The sequence below is a fragment of the Hyalella azteca genome, unplaced genomic scaffold, assembly GCF_000764305.2.
Source record: "Hyalella azteca isolate HAZT.00-mixed unplaced genomic scaffold, Hazt_2.0.2 contig17787, whole genome shotgun sequence".
Lineage (NCBI taxonomy): Eukaryota > Metazoa > Arthropoda > Malacostraca > Amphipoda > Hyalellidae > Hyalella > Hyalella azteca.
In genome coordinates, this window is record NW_025947557.1 from 33,082 (window position 1) to 54,407 (window position 21,326).

Here is a 21,326-nt window from a genome sequence, read left to right on the forward strand (position 1 = left end):
GAGGATGTGATTGCTAATTACCTGGATACTACTGAATTATTAGAATAAGTAATATTTCATGACATGTTGAATTATTTGGTTTATTTAATACTTTTTATCCAACCCGATTCATTATGCGCTAAAATGTGCGCACGTCTCATTAGAGCCAGACTATATAGGCCACAGAAGAAAATTGCATAAATCATATAAATAAAATTAGAATATGCACACAGAATTAAAATAAAGTTAGCGTTTTCAGCGATCGATAGTAGGCTGAATATTTTCGCAACTGTGTTCAGCAATTAAACACCTCTTACACTTGATTACACTCGAATTAAAAAAGACAAAAATTCTATGTAGTGGATTCGAATAATGTGATATCAAACTCTCATCAATTTGCAGGAAACATGTTTTGATCTACGATAAATACGGTTTTATACGGTTTACGATGATAAATACGGTTTTAATTCCGAGTTTAATTTCAAATTTTCATTCCAAAAATTATAGCAAGTGATAAAAATACGAAATAATATAATAGAATGTCAGTAATAATAATATAAAAATAATATAGATGACGTCAATGATATTTATAATTGCAATTATAATAGGATTAAAAATCTCGACTGTGTCTATGTAAAGGCTTCTTCTTCAATATTTTTGCCAGAAAGATTCAGTTTTTGAAATGATAAAAAAATTCACAATAAATAATTAAAATGAATATATTATTGAATACATAAATGAATAAAAATTCACACAGAAATTAATAAAAATTCACAATAATGATAAATAATTCACAAGTAAGCGCGACTGTCGCGAATGTTTGCCGTTACTCACACCAAACCTCAGAAAAAATCACACTTTGCTTTTTTCTTGACTCGATGTCTGTGTTGTCTCGCGCTCTCCCACTAGTTAATTCAAGGTTAGGGATTACAGAGTTAATGCAGAGGGTGTTTTATTACAATAATTACATAATATTACCTAAACAATAATTACAATAATAATAATATTATTACAGGGATTGCAGAGGGTGTTTTGATGCTATGGCAAATATTCCAATTTATGATGAACTTCCAACCTTCTTTCACGCTATGATGAAATTCAGAACGACAATTCAATCATTTTTACAACACTTCTCTTTAACTTTACTACTTGTTGTTTGTTTGTCTGCTACAAATCTTATAATCAATATTTAACACACTTCTAACTCTCCAATGGACCAGCAATTTTGCACACTTGCGTAAAGATGGTGACAATGCATGAATCAATTGACAGAAAGAATAATTTTGAAATTATTTGTTTATTATTAAAAAAATTTTAAAAATAATTTTGTCTGCTACAAATCTCTTAATCGATATTTAACACACTACCTGTCCAATCATTCTGAAATTTTGTACACTTGCTCAAAGTCGGAGACAATGCACGAATCAATTGACAGAATAATTTGAAAAAAAAACTTTTTTTGTACATTACAAAATCAGAATTAATTTTTTATTATTTGAAAATAAAATTAGAAATTCATTGTACATGTGTAGCATCGGAGACACTAAATTTTTTAGAAGTGTCTTTAAAAAGTAATTTTTATCTCATTCCTTGACTTGACCTCTCCAAAATTCACAGTAAAAATTCTTTAATTTTAATTTTTCTTATAGGTATCATTTAATAGGAAGTCATAACACAAAAGCATTCTCTTCCCTTACCAAAATTTTCCACGGTACGAGAGGGCGACATATTTGCGAGTAAAGAAAGAAGCGGAAAAATATATACACCACAATGACACGCGCACGTCTGTACTGTGAATTCCATTTATTGTCTAGTCAACGACAAGTTACATTATACAAAGAGGCAATTTTTTTGTGAAAATCCAAAACATGAGCTAAAAAATTGGAGAAGACAAGTCTCTGAGCTACAGAGGAGTATAACCCAACAGTACAGCGCTTTGTTTGCGGCAGGTGTTATACCTCCTACTTGGTCCTTTCGAATGATTTTTGTCAAACAGTTTTATATGCCAATAAAATGTGTATTACAAGGCTAAATTATTTATGCTTAAAGAATAAATAATATACAGGCTTTACTTATAATTATTGTTAAATGAATACCCATTCTACCTAGACGACTTTACGACAATCACGCAATAAGTACATACTACCATTGATCAGAATAATTTAGATGATACGTGCCTTTTCCTCTGCTTGAAGTCTAAGGAAAGCTCGTCGGTCGGTCCATACGTCGGGCAGTGCATATCGCACTGCCCATGCTCGCTTCACAGGTCGCTTCCTGGGTGCCGTCGAAGCACTTACGGCCAACAATACTAAATTATTTAGGGTGGATCCAGCAAGTGCATAAATTAGGCCGTAAACTATTACCCCGTACACCAAAATTGCAATATTTCTAATAATGTATGTCAGTTTTAGCCTCCCTATAATCGTCACAATTAATCGACTCCTGAGTTGAATTTTTCGAGTATTTTATTTTCAATTTTTTCGCTCATGGGCAGTTTGATTCAGGATCGGTCTATGCGGTTGAGTTCTCCACCATTTGCCTCACCATTGCCATAATCGGAGTCGAAATTGCAGGACGTCACGCCACTCTCATAAGGAGTTTCGGGTACGTATGGCAACCTCTCTGGCCCTGAAACTTGAGCTTTGCGCGGAGCTAGTGAGTACCGAAACAACTCGTCATTGATGAGCCAACACCGCAGTGACCGCACTAGCGGCTGCTAACACGCAGGTGCAAAGAGGGGCGGGGCGTAGACGAGGATAGTTAAATATTATCCAATCTCTCTCAGTCGAGATAATTAAAGCTGGAAAGACTGTGAAGCGCTCGCTCAGGAGCCTTTCGAAGTCTTAGATATTTGAAAGTTCATTAGTGATATTACTATTTCTTAAAACTAATTTTTTACTACAAATTCCAATGAAAACTTTTTTATGGAGACAATTTTTTATGTTTTTTACAGCTTTCAGGAGGAACAACGCAATATGTATTTTTTAAAATTCATGCTACTTATGGCCCGTGTTCACAGTGCAGCGAAGAGTTAACGGATTCAGGATCATGTCGTAAAATCCGTGCTCATGCAGTCCCAACACCAGCATTTTGCACTCTGGAGCGTCTTATAGTGAAGTGTCTGTATGATAATATCTCTAGCAGCGCGGATTTTTAGGCAATTTTCGCTTTTCAGGTGGCCGATGAATGGTCAGCGGTCAGCTAGACAGATTTATTTAGCTCCGGTTTATTGACCATCTTTTTTCATTTGCTTCTCATTCAGCTCCGTCTCACCAAATGAACCCTTCTGCGGTGACACTTGATTAATTTTTGGGCCCATTGTCATCTCATTATTTTCAGAAATTCTACATCAGAACTGTTAGTTTTCACCTTTTTCACTACTAGTGTGAGCATACTCGTTTTCCACTAGTTACTGGTTATGAATATCTACGAAAAGTAGGCAGATCGAGAAATGTTCGATAACACCGATCACAACTATTAATAGAGATCTCGATAAAGCATAAATTGCTTCATTCGACTCAAGAAAACGTGTGCACAAATTTCCTTCAGTATCACTGTTGTAAGGCAAAGTCAATGTATTTTTTGCTACTGATCATTGATTGCAAATGAATATTTGGATAAAAATAGGACAATTCAGAATGTTAGGCGAATGTTCTGGAGTTAGGGCGTACCTGCTTAGTGGAGAAATCCCTAGAAAATAGACTAAACCAGTCGAAATTCCAAGGGTACAGCCAGACTTAATGTGTTCACACGTACGCTGGCTGACGCTTCGAGCAGTGCGGCGCCGCGCCGCGCGTATGGTGTCCAAACTAGACGCTGGACCGCGTCACTGCCCAGCTTATACTGCGAGTCAGCGTGTATAAATGAGTGTCAGCAAGAGACGCAACAGCCGTTCTCATTGATGAAACTTCTATAGGGAAAGAAAAAGAAATTAAAAAATCCCATATATACTTTCTTTGTTTTGTCTTATTTTGGAATCCATTCAAGTGAAATTAGATAAATATTTTGATAGGTTATATATGATGCAAACGTCGCGAGTCCAACCTTAATACAGATAGACTTGATACTCATGTGCAATTTTTTAGTATAAGAAGTAATTAAAATAAACTTGTTTTTGATTTTCCTTCTTTATTTTGTCTTCATCAATGTCTTCGATGTCCTCCCCTCACGGCTGCATCAAGGACACTGAATGGTGCACGCGCGTTGCCGCGCCGAAATATTTGTCTAGTCTCTAGACTCTAGAGTAATGTCGATTACTCACGGCGCGGCATAGCGTCTGTACGCTTGAGGCAGCTTCTGCCTGTAAGCGTTTAGTGTGGCCATTCTGGTAGAAACACATGTATATAATATCGCAGCTTCCGCACGCGTCGGCCTGCGTCAGTGCGAACGCTTTTAGTCTGGTCTTAATGAACCCATCGCAATTTGAGAATGATATATTAACTGAAGGAACTTTTTAACTTCAGCTTCTTATTCTAAGGTTAAGCTATCTAAAAGCTGACTGATTGTGCTGCTTGTTGCGTATGGAAGCCATTTCACGAGACTCATTCACATTGGGATTTCCTTCTTCGTCGCGAACTTTAACTTTTCTATTGCGTAACATGCTTTCGAACATAGACAGAAAGACTGGCATGAGAAAAATACCATGAATCGTTCCGAAGAATATAACTAAGAATACCGTTTTGAAGAAGGTCGTGAACATATAAGATGGGATTAACATCAACGGCAGGATTCCGATGAGAGTCGAGAGCGCGCCTTGCATGACGGGCAATCCTAATGACGTCATGCATTCCTGGACTCGCTCCTCAGGTGTGTCAACTTTGGCTGCAAGATACGAATAACTGATGTGGGCTGTGAAGTCAACGCTGAAGCCTATGCACATGATCAGTTGGATCATCGATACCACGTCGAAGTTTACTCCCCAGAGACTCATGTATCCTATGACTCCTGTTTCGATGGACACGATGGCTACCCCGACACACAAGGAGGAGATGGGGTTCGGGATGAAGATGACGCATATCAAAACCATTGTCAAAGCAGCATACGCGATGGCCTTAAGGATGGTAGAGCGGACGATTGTGAGCTGAAAAGAGGTTATCCAAAAATATATCGAATTTGAAACTTGAAAAAAAAATTTCGCGTAACATATTTATGGTAAGTTTAACAATTATAAATAGTCAATGAAATTGCATATCGATGATTAACTTTTTCTTCGTGATCTTAGTTCCGTTTAACTCACAGTCTTGTAGTGCAGTCCAATTTGTCCCATAAAATCGAAAATCGATTCCGATAGCATTTTGGTGAACTTATTTCGGTGATATTACGATGCTTTAATCAAAATTTTTATCAACAGACTGACGTGGGAATAGCAAAATCTGTCTAACAAGGTTTGTGTGAGTTGAAATTATTCAACATAAATATCAGTTCATATACTATATGAACTTACGTGATCAGAGTAGATGAACGCAGGATGGTAAACAGTGACGTTGAATTTAGACTCGTCCGCCCACTGACGAAGGTCCTGCATCAGACGAAGATCGTTGATGGCGTTCATGACGTTAACCGACTGGACGAGGCAGCGCGAGGCGACGATGCGACTGTTGTCTTCGCTGAAGACAATGTCAGCGCGGTAGCGGTTGATGTCGCCACTTAAGAAGGACTGTGGAACAACAGAAATTGCGAAGGCAGATATTATTATATGGACTATCGTCCTTGTTGAAGAAAACACAGAATGAAGGCTACACCAAACATAAAGGATTATTTCATGGATTTAAACCAATTGATGATTTGATTCAAAAGAAATTTAAAGACAGTTCTATGGCGCCCGGAAACTTTGCCTTGCGTTATATGTAGCACCTCTACTTCTCTAACACGATAGAGTACGTTCATGCTTGATTTGAAACAAATCAGTAATATGAAGAACCTACGACACGTGGGAGTAGGTTAAGGGGACCGACTACCCTCCGAAAAAACTTCTACAGTTATCATCCGATCATCATGAAACTTCACATACATACGTAAAATGTAAAAATAAGAACATTTTGCTCCTATATAAAGAGACGTCATGAACGTAAATATTGGCGTACAGCGATGGCAGTGGTACCATTGGAAAGAGCAGAATTCCAGCTTTCAGATGAGCACAAAAAACGGAAAACGCCAAAATTAAAAATTTTAGGGTAGTCGGTCCCCTTAACCGATGGTTGAATTAACATATTAATACAACCATGGGTAAATGTGTCTTGACTAATTATTAAACCAGGAAACATATATGTACATACTTGTACCTACGCCGTGTGGCAGAGTGAGAATGAGTTTGATTATGGATTTAACCCTCAACAAAATTGGAAGTTTGAATATTAATATTATATTAATGGGGACACTCCTCTCGATGTTTACAGAATGCACACAATGCCGATCTTCGCGTAATTTTTCTGTATGGTAGAGAATACACAATCAATACCATTGAATGCTTTTCGCATGGAAGAACTTGGAGACTGAAAGGCAGAGTGAGCTGAAGCGTCATCATGTTAGGGCATAAATCCCAGTCGAATTGTAAATTACATGCAGGGTTGCCCCGGTTTCCATCGACTCGGATTTAGAGGAGAATCAGGTGAAAATCGGCCATATACCCTATTCGTATTCGGCTGGAAAGTAGGAGCTTATTGCGGGAGTCGCTTGCACGATGGGCCGAATCTGCGTAACCAAAAAATACTAAACACACGAATTTTTAAAATTTGATGGTGAACGTACAGCCCGACCCACGTTTTTTGGGGCGAGCCATAATTTATTTTCTACTTTTTAGTCCACAAGAAAAACGTAGTTTTTTAAAAAGTTTTTTTAAGTATTTTATTTTCTACTTTTTAGTCCGTTGCTACTATATTTTCTACTATATCTAATGACTTGATTAAGTGTGACTGGACGTACGTATCCACGATACGCAGCATCAGCGAGTGCTCATCTATAACGTCAGCGCCCGCAGGTAATACTATATATATATATATATTTAATTTACTCAATTAAGCTAATTTAGGTCTCTAATTGCTAGTTTTTATGATTGCATCTGAAATTGTTAGGCGAAAATAGCCTGCATGCCGAATTTCAGATCTCTAGAGCAATAAGAAGTGGGCTAATTTTCGTTGTCAATTTTAACAACAAACAAACAAATAAACGCGAAGCTGAGTTAAGAAAAACGTGTTAAAAAGACCAACAGGCTAGGCTGTCTCATGTCAGACGCTAGTATTTGAGCAAACAATGACCATCACCCGCTCATGGAATGGCGTCGATGTATATACACGCGTACGTTTGTTAAGGCATAAGATGATATGAAATGGGAATTGAATTTATAAATTTTTTGAACTTGCGTAGTAGTTAGATAGTGATTTAATTAAGGACAAAAATATCTTAATTTATATTGCTATATTTTTAAAAACCACAGGCTCCTTGAAAGCATGGAAATATGATTTAGGGGTGCTATGGGGAGAAAAGTACTTGATAAGTACGTGGCAGTAAAAAAATTAATGTTTGTAGCTCAAAGAGATAAATTTCAAATCTCTATCATAATGTAATGTACATAACTAATAAGTAAGCTGTTTATTGGCAGGAAAAGTAACAGATGAACTTTCGGTTTTGCATTCAGAGCCAACAAGTTTTTTTTTATTAAATGTTCAAGTCGCTTTGATTTTGGATGAAACTGCTTGATATTGTGATGGCAGTGCATTGCCGGATGACAGGCATTGAACAATGTACCTTCGGTTATTCAAACAAGGTCTACAAAATTTCAATATTTTCAGGTGAGGCTCACAATTGTATCATATTGTGGTACGGTTTACATAATTCCTTCAGTGATTTATGATCGTTTCATTTAATGGCGGTTACTGGGCGTGAGTGTCATACATATAACACTCTGCTCAGGCACCTGACAACTTTTTGAACGAATTAAAAAAAGTTCGGTCATTAGTTCAAACAACATCGATGACAAAAGCTGGTCAATGCTTTACGGTTCTTGTTCCTCATAGTTACTTTATCATGTTCGCAGGGCAAAATTTATTGCTAGATTCGCTAAATGTTTATATATTGTTTCTGTTGAACGCGATGCAGCTGGAGGGAGTGAGTAGACTTACAAGACGCTACACCTTCGTTTGCCTTGCCGGCGATAGTTCGCGAGTGGTTCTAGTGACGATCACATGTTTAATGACGAACGTTGCTCATTTTAATCCTGTAATCGTAGTGGGAAAAGCGAACTTGTGAAGTATTTGACTAAAAAATAATAGATTTTAAAAGCTGAAAATTATTAGAAACTACCAATTTCTACGATTTCCTGTACAATGGTTTTTATATAGTGGAGTTCACTGAAAAACACGACTCCGACTCAGGCACTGCATGATTAGTCGGCATGGCGCCATGATACCAGTAGGAATTCTAGACAACTCAGTTGAGCTATAAAGATTTTGGAGCTGGCAGTAACGGAAATTTGTAACTTGCGGTATACGCTGGCATGAGCGTGGTATTTTACGTGCTCGTGTCCATATACTTCATGTTGTAATTCATCTAGAAAGCGGTATACATATGTGGAAGTAACAGTTCAGTCAAGAGTTCGACTGCATGGTTGGGTTTAGTCTTCACCAGTCAGGCAGTCACCAAGCCGCTGCAAGAGAAACGCTAACGAACAGGGATACAAATCGTAATTGTAACTCGTAAGTAACAAAGTTGCTCGTTTTCTGTAATTATATGCTTCTTTAGTTGCATCATCGGGTTTAGTGCCAGAGTGAATCGAAATTTTGTAATTGGGTTATTTTCGTAGAATTACAAATTATTGGAGGATAAATTTTAGAACTTTCCATTGAACATGACAATCTTAGGAAAGTCACAAGTTCCAACCAGTTATTCACCACCTCACCCCCCCCTTCTTCTTTTTCTTCATTCATTTTACACTTTTTTCCTTTATAATACACACATCTCACAACAATGTCTCTCATTCGCTTTAGATTACAAATTTATCTAAAGCGAAATTTATCTTTACTCGCTCTACAATCGCACGTACTGTGAGTAGAATAATGACAGCTCGTGCAAAGCACAATACGCGTAGAGGCGCGGGGTAAAACCGGGGGGCTTTGCGCCCCCCAAATCAGGGGTTTTCCGTCATTGGCAACTAGAATTTCGACGGTAAAAATTGATCTTTTTTACAATCACTGTAGGCAGAATTATATAGACGAGTGCAGATCAGTTCGATAGACCGTACGAGTGACGTGTCGTACGATAACGAGTCGTTAGCAAATTATGCTGCATGTGAATGCACCGTGAATGGCACTCGCCATGAATCGTGAATCGCAATTCACTCGCCGTGAATTGCGTTACTGGAAACAATTAATTACATTCTATGTTCTTCCGACCTGGAAACACAGAAATTAGTTACCATATGAATTTGCGCTATGTTAAAAATAGTTAAAATTGAGCTATGTAGATATGCTAGGCTGTTGTTTGCAAATATTTTCTGATAACTTCGAGGACTGATTTAAGTGGTTATTACGGAAGAATACATAACAGTATATGTGATTGTTTAGTGATGGTGAATATGAGAGAAGGTTTAATACTGGTTAAGGCGAGAGAATGTCTTGCTCTTCCGTATGTGGAAAATGTTTGGTACCCGCAATTGGTAGAAATGTTTGGTACGGGACACGGAAGTATGTGTTAGAATTTTTTGTACGTGGATAACGTTGGATAATATTGAGCAGTATTGAATATTGGAGAATGTTGATTGTTGAGTACTAGTGAATGTTGAAGACTGTTATGTTCGGGCAATGTGTGCTGGTGTATATTAGAGATTGTTTTGTTTGAGCAATGTGGAAGAATCCTGCATTCAGGTAAATATTCGAGATTGTTGTGGGAAGTTGGGGTTGAAAGTTGTATTAATTGATATTATTCCCGGTTCAAATTCGTGTTTCCTTGCCATTTGCTTAATTGTGCCGCAGTGATACATTTTTTATGTGTCCGTCTAGTTTGCACATATATAAAGCGTATAGCGGTGCAAATACCCCCTCCATTTTCCCATTATATGGGGGATCAAAAGCCCACACCCTTTCCCCCAATAGGGTAACTTTTGGCGACGGGACAACTGCGGGTCGTGGGCCCATAGCGGGTTTCCCGCTAAGTATATATGGCAGATATTGGTCCGTGCGTTCTACCGCCGGTCGACAGTTTCACTGGGCTAAATTGTACGGTTTTATGTTTTGCTAAGAGTTAATTATTACGTTGATAAGTTACTCGCAAATAACTGTTTTAGCCCATATAAAAGTTTTTTTTCTGCTAAATAGAACTGTTTTCGATTACTGTATAGAAAGCTTTTGAAATTACTGTGGATTATATTTTGAAAGTAATATTTATAGGGATAATTTGGAGTTTAAGTTAAGACTATTAGCTTTTAAAATAAAATGTTGACACAATATAAATTGAAATGATGCCCAGTGGGGCAACGGGCCCACGCGTGTCACGGGGCAAGGCGCCCATGGTGAAGTCTTGTGTTATACATCATTAGATTTGTTTCAATAAGCTTTTCAAAACTATGACTAGCTTTTTAATTTACAAATTACACATCGTATTGTATGATTTTTTTTTTATTTGCCGCCTCGAGGCAGCAAGTTCTAGTTGCGTATTAATGACCCCTTATCGAGTTGTTGACTCATGCATTGCCAAAAGTTTATTTTAGCCAACACCAATGAGCCAAAGTTTAATGAGTTTTTATTGTGTTGGCTGAAATCACGATTAAGTACGAATTCCCTGCACATAATATCTGGATAAATTTTTTTATGCAAGGATATATTTTTATAGTCAAGGATACATATTTTTTGTTAAAGAAATATTTTTTCACGTCAGTGATAGATTTTTTAAGCCAAGAACATGTTTCTTCAAGTTTAGGATATGTTTTATTAAGTTGTTAATTAATGAATGAATGTAATATTTTTATTAAGTTTTCTTATTTAAACGGTAAAGTGTTGTTTTATCATTTTAAACAAAAAATATGTAATTGTGGTAAAGGGATCAGGGGTGGGCGCCTTGCCCCAAGCCCATGGGCCCATTGTCCCAGAGGTGAGGCAATGGGCCCATTTTGACACTTATAACTTTTATAACAAAATTCTGTTTCAATAAAAGTTGAATAAATCTATAGGCGTCTAATTCACATCATACATTCCTCATTAATTTTAACTCTGAACAAAACAAAGAAATACCTCTTATCAATTAAAACTTCATCAAAAATTTAGTTTAAGAAAAGGGGGGGCCACTGCCCCATGTTATCCTATTATTAGGCATCAAATGCCCCTCCCTTCCCCCCCCATTGGAGCGGAAGGGAGGGGCCATTTTTTAACGCACTTGCCAGATTCGGCCGTGTCTATGCCGAAGCTATCAGGTGCCAAATGCGCGCGTCCCAGGAACGCCTCTATATAGCTCGCTCGGTCTGTGACCGGATTCTAATCAGACGCTTATTTCATTCGTACAACCAGAACGTAAAGCGGACAGAGCTGCTAATTTACGCGCTGATCGAGCTAAAAGCGTCCTAAACTCAGAAGCTGACCACCCTCAAAATTTTTATATGGATTTGCTAAATTTAAGACAAACGTTTCTCAAAATCGCGTTTCTCTAAATTTACGTTTCGCAAAGCCCAACACTATCCCACTGACAGTAACGGAAAAAAAGACGTCATTAAACATAAGAAGACGAGGCTTGCACTGAGCTAGTAGAGAGTACTGATATAGCCTGGCCAATCATATATTAGAGCTCGCACTATTGCTTTCTTATTACTTATCTGCCATGTCCGTAATCATTCAACCACCCAAATTTGTAATCATAATTTTGAATAAACTTACTTTAAACACGACTTTTAATAATTGATATAGGTATGTTTGATAATGCGGGCTTCATATCCGTATATTTCAAGTACCTCTTGGAGATTATAGATGTAGGTCTTCTCGTCGCTGTTATTCAATCCTTGGTACTTGCCATTCTTGGCCATGTATTTTGTCCACTGCCTCAACCAACAATCCGTGTAAAACTCATCGCCGATGAACTCATGGGATTCAACTTTCTCAACGAATTCGAGCAACTGCCTCTCGATGGCTGGATCGCTGTACGTGATGTTGCCGGTGAAGACAATCTGCAAAAAAAGGTTGAGTCTTACAAATATTGAAGCAGGAATTAATCCAAATGTGGGGAACTTTCCTGACACTCATGAGCAATTGATATTTGAACTTATCCTCTTTCAAAAATTGGGGGCGCGAGTAGAGCCATGTGTACCAAGGTTCCTAGATTTAGCAAAGAATAATGATGAAGACTGCAAGAGATTTATATAACGAAGCATCAAATAAAATTGCCCGCAGGTTAAAAAGACGTTGATCAGAAGGTCATCTGCCAGTTATAGAAAGTACTAAAATATGAAAAGTGTCAGATGTTGGAAGAAATGGGCGGATGGTAAATGAAATTATTAGCAAATTTTATGGAAAATGTACAGAAAATGTGACAAAACTGAATGTCTGAATGATTTTTATTCACAACAAGGTTTAAACCTGAAAATAATGTTACAGATGTTTGATAGGAATTTATTGTTGTAATATTAAACCAGAGTGTGTGTCAAATTCGTGGGTGATTCATCTTGCACCTTATGTGACCTAATTCAAGCATCCGAGTTTAATCAGGAGTTGAAATTAGGCAATCAACCGTCAGAAAAAGTATTCATTAAAAATATACATTAAAGAATTGTAATTGCATTATCTAAACAAGACCGGCATTCCTAGCATCAATCTTCAATAATGCATGAAAATAATTCAACTACGTCATAATGCATTCAGTTTGACAGATTTAACTGATTCAAATAAATATACCCAGTCACCGAATAATAGCATTATTACTCAGTAGAAACTTGGTAATTAACGGGTGTAGCAAAGCAGCAAATTACTTTTATCCAATGCAATAATTAAAAATTGATTCTTTTAAGGTATTTAATTTGGTACATTTTCCCTAGTTTTTACTTCATTAGTAATCTGCAATATTACGCCTAAATTTCAAGTAAGTTTCATTGATTTCGAATTTTTCCACTAATCAAAACCAACCATGGGGCGGTAGGCAAAACTGCTGAAGTATTTAGCAGTGAAGTCGTAGAATGGGATGGAGTAGGAGTCGTAGCGCGCCGTCTTGCGCAACTGCATGCCGTCGTTGATGGTAGTGCAGCCGTACACAGCCACGGCCAAGTACGCTGCGAACGCCACCACCACTACACCTGGAGGATCGTCAGGTCACGTTCTGCAACGTTGATTGTTAATGTGTACGATAATGCAGTGATCTTTTAGTCGTATTGGCAATTTGAAAATAAACAATAATAGACACACCGAGATACCTACAACGATGCTCGAGTCGCCTATTGGAAAATTGTCTAGGGAAGCATGGACCTCAATACCATCGTCATCCGATACCAACTAATTGTGTCAGATTGTGTAGAGAATCACGCAAGCTGCGGGACCAATAAGGCCATCATGAGTCTGAGCCGCGTTATATTCTAATATTTCCACTTAAATAATTTTTCGGCGACCAAGCGCCGCATACTAAAGAGCTGCGGTAAGGCGAAGGTGAGACCCAGTATCTCGCACCCAGCGACCATAATTTTAGTATCAATCGGTATAAGTTTTTTTTTGGGAAAATCAGCTCATGGCCAACTCGGCGATTCATCCTGATATGAGTACCTTGTTGATATATGAGTACCTTGGTGTCCAGGGTCTTGTGTAATGCTATAAATGGTTCTGAAGGGTTAGCGAGCCAATGATGGTGGAGGAACCATCTGTGGCCTTAGTGCCACGAAAAACTGACCTATCTCCCCTCCCTCCATTACCTATAGTTGCCACTAGCAGGATGGGCAATTCCAACATCAAAAAATCGACAAAAAATAATGTTTCGTAATCCAATGAACATAAACACAAGGAATTCTTGCCTTTAATTACTGGCAAGTTTAGACAGTGAGCGACGTAGTCCCTGAAGAGGATCACGACGGCTGGTGGTTGGTTGTCGTCAGGATTGCTAGGGTCGGACGCGGCCACTCCACCGGCGCAGAATCGGCGATAAAATGCCGACTCCCCGGCTGAAAATTAGCAGGATACGCTCAGAAAATTGGATGAAAATTTGTCCCAATAGCGATGCACTTTTTGCCCCTGAGTGGGTTGTCCTGACCCAGTTGCGTATCATGCAGTGCATGACGGCGTGTAGAAAAGGTGTTACAACTTGAACATCACGATCGTTCACTTCTCTGAAGTTAGAGAATTATCGTAATTCTTAATATCTTTGAAGCACTTTGAGACAGTTAGCGTAAGAAGTTATTCAAACCGTGATTAAATATCTTAGGAACATGCGTCATTTTCCGAATCGGATAAGGATTATGTCTTCTTTAGCATATAGTGCTAAAGATCCTCATTCTGGCACCGAAATAGATTTCATTTAATTGCACAACCAGGAGTAGAAGAAACGATGCAGTCCAGAAGAATTTTTAATAAACACGATAGAAATATTTTGGGCGTAAGGGAACACCAGTGCTGCATGACAAGTTTAGTTAGTTAGTTTAGTGGCCAAATGTTTACTAGCGCTTCAGCTATTTAGCTATCTCGCACCGAAAGTCAAGATGAACATCACCATAGAGGTGGAAGGTCTCAATTATTCATCACCCACAAGGGGCGGAAGGTCTCAGATGTCCAGCCCGCTGAAGCTGGCTCGAAGGAAGCAGCGTTAGCATCTCACAGAGACGAAGTGACAAGGAGGGACAGGTGAAAAGCAACTGAAACGAAGACACTCGAACAAGAGGTCGCTTACACGGGACGTCGGCCGCCCGCACGAGAGAGACAGAGAAGGGAAATGTAAGGAATCCTACCCACATAATAACTCAACCCCACTTTTGAGACCTACAGTCAGACACCGCGAGCTCAGCGGTGGGGCGCTCAGGAACAATCCCCTTAGGAACGCGAAATCCCATAGGACTTCTGACGAGCACAGACACCCGTCAGAAGTCCCCCCTGAGGGGCTGCATGACAAAGATCTTTTCCACGATAACGCTTAATATTAAGGCTGGCCTTCTACAGAGCGCTTCTAATCGTGGAATGCAATAGTAATATAATAAATGAAATTCTTGTAATATTACGAAATAAAAAAAATGGTTGTAACGCTATGAAACAAAAAATGTTCGCAGATACGATCGTTCTCACGCAATTCTTGAATTATTCTTATTACGGGGTGCGTGACTTTTAGTTAAAAATGACATTTGGGGTAAAATGCTCCTTTATTATTCCACAACAAATTAACAAGACAAACCTGACTCCGAGCTGGACTTGACTCGCTTGCAGGTAATGTTATGGAGCTGCTGCTTCTCAGCGCGTCCGGACAGCGCCAGGCAGGCGCCGAAGAGCGTGATGTGCCACACGTACGCCATCAGCACCGAGGTACCTGCGTGCATTTGATTTTAAATTGCTCGTAAATTTATGGTCCAAGCAATCTACTGATTTTACAATGTGCGTGTATTACAACAGCGCGCAAAGATATGAAGAATTGTTTTTAGTTGAAAACATTTGGAAGCGTAATACTTTTATTACTTCCAACAATGGAACTATTTCATAAACACCAAGCTTCTTGATGGAATCGATGATTTTGGGCTAAAACTCTGCTAGAAATAGGATAATTATAAAAATGCCAAATGCAGAACTCGGTTAAAAACTTGACGAGACATAAAGGCTCTGCAAAATTTTATTTTGTGACTTTCATGGGAGCGCAGCCGTGCACATCCAAAATCCGGATTTTTCTAACAAGTCTGGTCGTAATTTTGAATGGAATTATTTTTTTTACAGCATAACTAGTTTAGTTCGGCCAACCTTGCGATTATATAATAACTGCTAAATTTATTAGGGCACCCAAAAGTTATAATTCTAGCATGGTTCACCAGAAATAAATTCCATGACGTCAAAATTTATACCAGAGGCAAATGAGATAATATTCATTGATAAAACAGTGAAGACATAACCAGAAAAGTTGTTTGAGAATCTGTCGCGTATTATTCCTTTACACCACTTAAAAATTACTTTAAGGTAAATTTATCCATGTAGCTATTTAATCATTTCTGTCAAGCCACTAATTATTGTTCAAACCGAAGAATTTCTTCCTACGAATAAGAAAAAATCCCCACATTAAGGTTCCGACTCTGAACCCACAAATAATTGTTAGCACCAAATCGAAATCTACAGCCTTACCCAGATAGAGGCAGAAGACCATGACGGAGGAAAAATACGTGAAGGTGCCTATGAAGAATGAAATCATGTTGGTGATGGAAGTGATGCTGATGGAAACGGCGGATTCCGAGTAGGTTTGAGCCATGCGCTCCCGCACCGAATCCTGAGGACGCGTTCTGTGCCAAGCCGAAAGCGTCACAAAGGCGTCGTCGATGCCAATACCTTGAAAAAAAAAAATACTTTAAGAATTACTTGAATGAAGTGATAGGCCGACACTTCCACCAGAACAATTTTTTGGTGCCAAGGTCCATCAGGAAATATCAAAATATCTCGAGACATGATTAAGTTTCGTGCTTCTCTCAAGAGAATTCTTGCAGGGTGAAATATAGTGATTTGAATGTTGTCCACGAAGTATTTTTTGTAATAGTAATCGGTGTTAAAAGTTTGCGGTTGCTGAAATATTGACAAACACATTCTGGCATTTTGTATCACTCTTCAAAATGGGAGAGCATTGTGGTGCCACAAATTACCATCGTGAGTAAATGAAAATGTATCGTGATACACTGGCTGACTTCGTTCACCAACACTGCTTCACAGGTGAAATGGTAGTTTTTCTTGAAATTCAATGAAGTGCAAATATGTAAGCATTTCATGATAACCAACTTACGGACCTACAAGATTTACATAAGCAATAAAAACAAAATCAATAACACAAGGAAATAAACACTCGATAAGGTATGATGCTATCCCTCAAAAGACCAGGGTTTGCGCGGTCACCTCATCTACGATCGAAAAACTAAACTGTGTAATGCAAATCCTCTAACATGGGAAAAGCGTTCAGGCGAAAGTTAGGAGTTAAAATCTGAAGTTTGCATTTACTAAACATTCAAGATTCGCTATAAGTATTTGATAAAAGAATCAGTCGGCAAGTCTCTCACCTAACATCAGAAACGGCGCTGCCATGTTCATGCCGATCATCGGAACGCCGCAATGCATGAGGATCCCAAACGCCGTCAGGCTGGCCAATGTTGAACTAAAGATGGCCACTAAGCCGAGCCAAGTCTTGCTTCTGACACAGTCCCCCAGTGTGACGGAGGCCAGGCAAAAGACTGTTATAACAATCACTGTTACAGTAAAGTAAGGTAACACCGACAGGGTGTTGTTCCTTATCTCTTGCGAGGCGGTTCTTGAGTGGTACATTGCGATGTTCAAACTCGGCTCTCCAAAGCCTTTCATGAAGTGTGCAATAAACTTTTCTTCCCATAAATGACTCCTGGAAGACCGAAAACAGTTTCAAAACAATGTTGTTTCTTGTACAAGGTTTGACATGTAAAAATGCTCATGAGACGCAAATTCTGACGTTTTAGTATATTGTAAGTTCTTCGTCTCAGGGATATAAAAAATAATTAGCTGTATTTTGTCGCTGTATTCAAAATAAGGACACGACGATTGTGTTCTACGACTGCACAAACAACTGAGCTATGGCTGAAAATGCAGACAAATTATGATACGCAATGTAAATCTGGACAAGTAATTACTTTTAAGTCTATTCATACGACTCAAATTTGTTCGTTTTGTTATGAGAATAACTAAACTAGTGAAATTATTCGACAAAATACCCAAATTAGTTATGTGAACAACATATACTTCATCACCAAGCTCTCACCGCACCTATCGTTAAGAAGTTATTTGTTTTCAGTTGAACCGCAGAACTTTTTATTGAAATATTAAAATGGGCACAAAACCTAATCATCGGGCAGATAACTAATGAAAATATATGCATGCATTTGAAGCAGTAAACGCTGCACGCATTGTATATTCACTTGCCATCGTAATTAGTTTCCCTCCCCGAAGAAAGTTCCCGCCCGAAACTCCCATCAGTTTCCTTATAACTTAACAAGCTCGAATGGAAGGTTATGCCAGGCTTGCGTTGTTTTGTCAATGAAGTTGCGTTATTAATTGCACTTCAAAACTTTGAATATGATAGGACCGTTTAGCGCGGTTGTAAAAAATGCCGCTTTTATGATTAGCTTAATACGTAGTGGAAAAAATTTTTTATTTTAAGATGACGGCCGCCGAAAGAGAATCTATCCATTTCTAATCACTCACATCGGACGTAGTTATGCACAGTAAATTTGGTATGCATGATATGGTTGGATGCGAGAGAACACATTTTCACACATGAGCGCGATTACGAATATTCCGATCAGATGGCATATATTCACACTTCTCGAAATTCATGACTATCACAAGTTAAAGTTCCGTACAGACTCAATTAAAAATTTAGACGAGAACTGAAGGAAGTTAAAACGCAAAAAATAGCCCTGAATATGGTAACCATTATTGACAATAACAATGAATCTTCATACTCACAAGCGTTTCATCTCTTGGCTTTCGGCACTTCCCCAGTAAGAGAGTTTGATGGCTTCGGCAGACATGATGGAATTTTCAGGGTAGAGTTTAACACCGGCTAAGAAAAATGGAAAAATATAATTGTCGAATGTTGTAGGATTTATCATGACCGGGAATGTTAAGTTTAGTTTCCGAGTTTTAACTTCATGTATGCGGTCTGTTAAATCCATGAAGCGAGGCCTCACGCACTCTCCTCCAGCCTTAGCACAGATGTCATTGTAGGTGTACGATTTGCCTTCTTCGTCGTGAAACTCAAAATTTCTGACAATTTCATCTATAGAATGTATTTTGTTCATTACTTCTTGGTCGATTATATTGGACGAGTCTGTCATCGTAATTCCCAGTTGAACATAAGGATCAATGCGAGTAAGGCGATCCTCGTTGAAAGAATCAGTGTAGTTCATCTTAAAGTATCCCTCAATGAAGTCCCGCTCTTGGCGAGCTCTTCCATTCAACGGAGAAAACAGAAACTCTGGGTGGCCTATCCAGTTCATCCTGAGGAACCCCGTCACGGAAATCACAGTGATCAAAACTGGGATTACGATAAATGATTTTGGATAATCAGCGATCAATTCACCTAACCTGAAAAATGCCTTACTCAAAATCGAATCAAACGTCTGGAAAAAGAAAAATTTCCTCTCCTGAATCCATTTGACATCAGGAAAGCACTTGGTCAAAATGTAACCTAGGCCACTCAAGGCGTTTTCCTTCATTTCGGTGGGTTGATCTTCGCACCTGCGAATTGAAGGGAAATGAATATAACACTGACATAATTTTCATCGAATATTCTTGAGTGGGCCTGGGCATTTCACATGAGAGTTACCAAAAGCCTATTAGTTACATGAATACTCGAATCATTATAGTTCAAATTTTATTTTCCAGCAAAATTTTATATTCTCTATGAGTTAAACTGAATGTAACATTAATCTTGTATGGAAAGAAAGGCTCGGTAATTATTTTCAATGCGCCAGGAACTAATCAGGTTATAAGGAGATGCTAGCATATTACAACAACAAATGATTACATTTGAATAAATGTAACAACATTAAATTCCGACCTACGTTGTCTAATATATTAAAAAAATGTTATAATAAGAATTGCCTGACAGACAAGTCATTCGATGTTCTATCTGTTGGACTTAGAAATGAGGACACCTATTATCGATGGAGGCTCTACAAGTCCATCTTAAACGCTCGGTGAAATAAAGATGCCGCTTCGAGGCCAACTACCACCTGCAATGGCTGATGATTGAGCACTGATGTGGTCATGTGGGTGGTTCAATGCGGTCCGCTGGTCCGTGGCTTCGCTTGCTTGTGACCAACTGTGGAAAAAAGTGTGGACTTTGCTACATTTTGTGTTACATTTTAACCAATTGCAATAACTTTCGTAGTTCCGTATATGTAACGAGCAGAATTAACTGGAAACCTAATAAAACTTTCTGCTCTATTAGAGGATCATAAAGCTCGATTTCGGACAAATTTTCTTTTGCAGAGCCGAACAGGAAATATGACTACAGCGCAATTCATTGGCGTTGCAATTTTGAGTACAAATGAATTATTAGAATAATTGTAATAGTTCGTTACATGTTGAATTATTAAGTTGATTTACTGCTTTTTGCCCAACCTGATTCATTGTGCGCTAAAATGTGCGTACGTCTCACTAGAGCCAGTCTGCATAGGTCATAGAAGAAAATTGCATAAATCATCGAAATGAAATTAGAATTTGCTTTTAGAATTAGAATAAAGTTAGCGTTTTCAGCGATCGATAGTGAGCTGAAGATTTTCGTATTGCGTAATTTTTACACGCGTAATTTTCATACGTAATTTATTCGAATGCTGCTTAAGACGTTCAACCCTAAGAAACAGCTTCTGACTATAAGCGCTATAAGCAGTCCGGAACTAAAGAAGTATGTTGCGTAAACTATTTGATATTTTTAACCCAACTGTGTTCAGCAGTTAAACCCATCTTACACTTGATTACACTCGCAATAGAAATGACTAAAATTCTATGTGATGGATTCGAATAATATGATATCAAATTTACATACATTTATTTATATGATGGTTTTTCAATATTTTTGCCAGAAAGCTTTAGTTTTAGATAGGATAATAATTAACAAGTAAATGCGACTGTCACGAATGTTTGCTGCTACCTACACCTACCACTAGTTAATTCAGGGTCAGGGGTAACATAAACCTAATGTAGGGGGGAGTTCTCATGCCATGGCAAACCTTTATTTTTGCTAGAAATATGTTATTTACCACACATTCCTGGCCTCTCAAACTTCATTCTATGATGAACTTCATTACGAAAATTTGACCATTTAAATTTAAATTCTTTTTCATCTCATTTCTAATATTCATTGTAAAAATTCGTTAGTTTAAATTTTCCTTTATAGGCTTTATTTAATATGAACTTATAACACAGAAGCGTTCTTTTCTCATAACGAAATTCTGCACGGTACGAGAGGACGACGAAAGATAAGATCTTAAACAGGTCTCCAGGCTGAAAACCAGTCTGGCAAGGTTGGCCTTGAAGGCAAGGTTGACCTTGCCTTAATATAGGGACTTGCCTGCGATTAAAGGAATTGGGAGAAAAATATATACACAATGACACGTGTACGTCTGTATTGCGAATTCCATTCATTGTCTACTCAACGATATGCTTCATTACACAGAGAGGCAAAGTTGGTTTGAT

At 38.3% G+C, this 21,326-nt stretch overlaps 1 protein-coding gene across 1 annotated transcript; it reads right to left on the reverse strand.

The window, feature by feature from the left end:
• Positions 1 to 1,575: 1,575 nt before the first annotated feature.
• LOC108669556 (patched domain-containing protein 3-like) lies at positions 1,576 to 19,380 on the reverse strand. Its single transcript, XM_018156927.2, has 9 exons — positions 18,591 to 19,380; positions 17,156 to 17,490; positions 16,239 to 16,439; positions 15,310 to 15,441; positions 13,946 to 14,092; positions 13,074 to 13,240; positions 11,909 to 12,121; positions 5,423 to 5,635; positions 1,576 to 5,059 (listed from the first exon to the last, which is right to left on the reverse strand). The coding sequence occupies exons 1-9, from the start codon at positions 19,340 to 19,342 to the stop codon at positions 4,463 to 4,465; spliced, it is 2,757 nt and encodes a 918-aa protein (XP_018012416.1). The 5' UTR covers positions 19,343 to 19,380; the 3' UTR covers positions 1,576 to 4,462.
• Positions 19,381 to 21,326: the final 1,946 nt, after the last annotated feature.

Excerpts from the sequence above, each read along its gene's own strand:
- LOC108669556 (XM_018156927.2), bottom strand. The coding sequence starts at position 19,342 with ATGAAGGAAAACGCCTTGAGTGGCCTAGGTTACATTTTGACCAAGTGC. Across the intron at positions 12,122-13,073 it reads GTTTTGCCTACCGCCCCATG|ATTGTCTTCACCGGCAACAT; the intron begins GTTGGTTTTGAT and ends CTTTTTTTGCAG. Across the intron at positions 5,636-11,908 it reads ACATCTATAATCTCCAAGAG|TCCTTCTTAAGTGGCGACAT; the intron begins GTACTTGAAATA and ends GTTGTTCCACAG.